Genomic DNA, 3,171 nt, shown 5'->3' with positions numbered 1-3,171 from the left:
TCTGCACATGTAAAGAATCCTTAAGAACATGACAGACAGGCCAGCTATGCTCCTCTGGACGAAAACAGGTCTTTTGGCATTGATTCATGACTTGTATGGTACATGTTACTGTGTGCAGTGCACACACCACTGAATTACATTAGCTGGCGTAACTGATTACTTCTCTTCTACATCCTAGACGGACACAGGTAGCATCGTAATCCTTGTGGACGATGTAAATGATAATCCTCCAGTGTTTGAACAGAACAGCCCCTATGATGTGAAAGTCGATGAGGTGAGCACTCAACTCCTTCATGCACTGTCCTCATGGACCTGCTTAAGCTGCCCCAAATGTAATGTTACACTGTACTGTAAGTTATGAAATGACTGATGTGTGTTTAATGTGTGTTTAATGTGTGCATAGCTGCTTCCAGTGAATACTCTAGTATGCAAGATCTCGGCCAATGATCCAGATAAAGATAAACTTTATTACCGGATTGACCCCCCCCAGGTAAGACCCCCTCCCCCCACACACACACATTATTGGATCCTGCCCCCACCCTCACACCTCATATCAAACGGACATTATCAGATCCTACCATCTCCCCCGGCCCCCCAACACACACATTACCAGATCCGACCCCCCCCCCCCCAACCCTGCAGCTTGAGGGCACATACTCAGCCGTAGTAATGGCACTACATACCTGGCCACACCCACACCACACATGCCTACATACCTGGCCACACCCACACCACACATGCCTATATACCTGGCCACACCCACACCATACCTGGCCACACCCACACCACACATGCTCCACCACTCCACCACCGTGACTCCATCACACTCCCCTCCTCCATCACCAGCACTCATACAGCAAACAAACAGTACAACTTCTCAAAGAAAGAAAGGACTTCTTACTGTGGCTCTGTTCATTTGGTTTACACAGGACTACTTCAAACTGGAGTCCCCCATCTCAGCAAATATTGTGATGAGCAAGCTCCTGGATTACGACACAGTTAAAAGCATAGAATTCAACTTGATTGTCCAGGTGAGTGAGGCATTCATCTTCCTCTGAGTCCCTTCTAAATCCCTATCACTATGAAACAGTCTCTTCTAAAGAAGGTAATATACATAGTTATAGCGACAGTATTTCATACATTAAGAAGATTGAATTGAATTAACCTTCATGTATGAGAAACAGAAGAAGAAAGTTCATGAGAATGAACAGCGGTAACAGCAGTTGGGAAAACTTGTGTTCATTCCACAGTTTGATGTCAACAAATAATCTGAGTTGGCTATAGTAGCCTAACGTATTTCTCCAGCATGTTGCTAATCTACCCTGCCTAACAGGGCAGTGCTTTCCCTGATTTGTCTGTGTTTTGCTTCCTTGCCAGCCTTTACCAGTCAGAGTACTTTGCTAAATTTGTGAAATATAACTGCATATCCTGTTTTTTGAATGCCAGTGACTGGCTACAGATGTAAAAAAAAAAGCTAAAACAGAGAGAGTGTGAGACCGTTTGTGTGTGTGTGCTGTTTCACTGTCACTTAGGACACAGAAACGTCTACCCCACCATCTCATACGGCCACTGCCAAGGTCATAATCACCGTCAAAGACGTTGACAACCGGCCGCCATGGTTTCAACCCTGCACCCCGGAGGTCATCGGCCAAGCCAAAGTCTGCCTGAACACAGGGTACACGGGCCAGGTCATCCTAACACAACAAGCGGTAAGCTGCCCCTAGCTTATGCTGTGGGGACCATAAGCAGTGCATCTCTTGTCTGTGTATATCTGAGTAGAAGTGTGTGTATTTGTGTATCTGTGTGAATGAGTACAGTGTGTGTATCTGTGTGTATGAGTGTGTGTGTGTGTATCTGTGAGTGTGCGTATCTGTGTATGAGTATAATATGTGTATCTGTGTGTATGAGTACAGTGTGTGTATGTGTGTATGAGTGTGTGTGTATCTGTGTATGAGTACAGTGTGTGTATCTGTGTATGAGTGTGTGTGTATCTGTGTATGAGTACAGTGTGTGTATCTGTGTATGAGTGTGTGTGTGTATCTGTGTGTCTCCTGTCCAGCCTGGTCCTCTGCCTTTGAAGCCTGAGAGTCTGCGTGCTGTAGACGGGGATGAATTCATCAAAGCCTTGATTTCCTACAGACTCCTGAGTGGTGAGTTCAGCTCTAGTGTACAAGACATACCCAGAGTCTATCTCTCCATCCATTTATCTATCCATTTATCTCTCGCCATCCATCTATCTATCCATTTATCTCTCTCCATCTATCTATCTATCCATTTATCTCTCTCCATCTATCTATCTATCCATTTATCTCTCTCCATCCATCTATCTATCCATTTATCTCTCTCCATCTATCTATCTATCCATTTATCTCTCTCCATCTATCTATCTATCCATTTATCTCTCTCCATCCATCTATCTATCCATTTATCTCTCTCCATCCATCTAGCTATCTATCCATTTATCTCTCTCCATCCATCTAGCTATCTATCCATTTATCTCTCTCCATCTATCTATCTATCCATTTATCTCTCTCCATCTACAGTATCTATCCATTCATCTCTGTCTCTCCTGGCCTGGTAAAGCAAACAACTCATTCACCAAGGGAATAGAGTCTGGTCACTTACGATTGGGAAATCTTTCCAACATTAGCCTAACCAATCTGTTACTTCCTATTTACTGGCAATAACCAACACTAGCCAGCACAGTCAGGACACTATGTATGTGGGTCTGCCTTTGCTGTAAATATGCACATTCTTCCAATTCAAATCTATGATGTTTGCCAGCATTGCCACCAACGTTTCCAACAGCCACTTTTGATTAATGTATGATGTTTTGAGGCGTTGCCACTACCGTTTACAGCCACTTTTGACTAATGTATGATGTTTTGAGGCGTTGCCACTACCGTTTACAGGCACTTTTGATTAATGTATGATGTTTGGAGGCGTTGCCACTACCGTTTCCCAAAAGTAACTTTTGATTTCTAAACTATGGCATCATCCCCTCTCGTCGCTGATTGGGCAGGTAGTCTGCTGACCGATGGAAATGCTAGTGAACTGTGGTTTTCCAGACTAATGTGTAGCTATGGAAACGCTAGTGAACTGTGGTGTTCCAGACTAATGTGTCCCTGAACGCAGATGGACATGGCCAGGCTATCTCTCTCTCTCTCTATC

General features: G+C 44.2%; 1 protein-coding gene across 1 annotated transcript in view; it reads left to right on the top strand.

The window, feature by feature from the left end:
* Positions 1-704: 704 nt before the first annotated feature.
* Positions 705-3,171, top strand: part of cdhr5b (cadherin-related family member 5b) — a 12,272-nt gene continuing 9,805 nt past the window's right edge. The window contains exons 1-4 of the mRNA XM_062546536.1: positions 705-812; positions 930-1,031; positions 1,533-1,709; positions 2,060-2,150. Coding sequence (XP_062402520.1) covers positions 705-812; positions 930-1,031; positions 1,533-1,709; positions 2,060-2,150 — 478 coding nt within the window. The remainder of the gene's footprint in view (positions 813-929; positions 1,032-1,532; positions 1,710-2,059; positions 2,151-3,171) is intronic.

Source organism: Sardina pilchardus, chromosome 10 (assembly GCF_963854185.1).
Source record: "Sardina pilchardus chromosome 10, fSarPil1.1, whole genome shotgun sequence".
Lineage (NCBI taxonomy): Eukaryota > Metazoa > Chordata > Actinopteri > Clupeiformes > Clupeidae > Sardina > Sardina pilchardus.
This window is presented reverse-complemented; position numbering and strand designations above follow the sequence as displayed.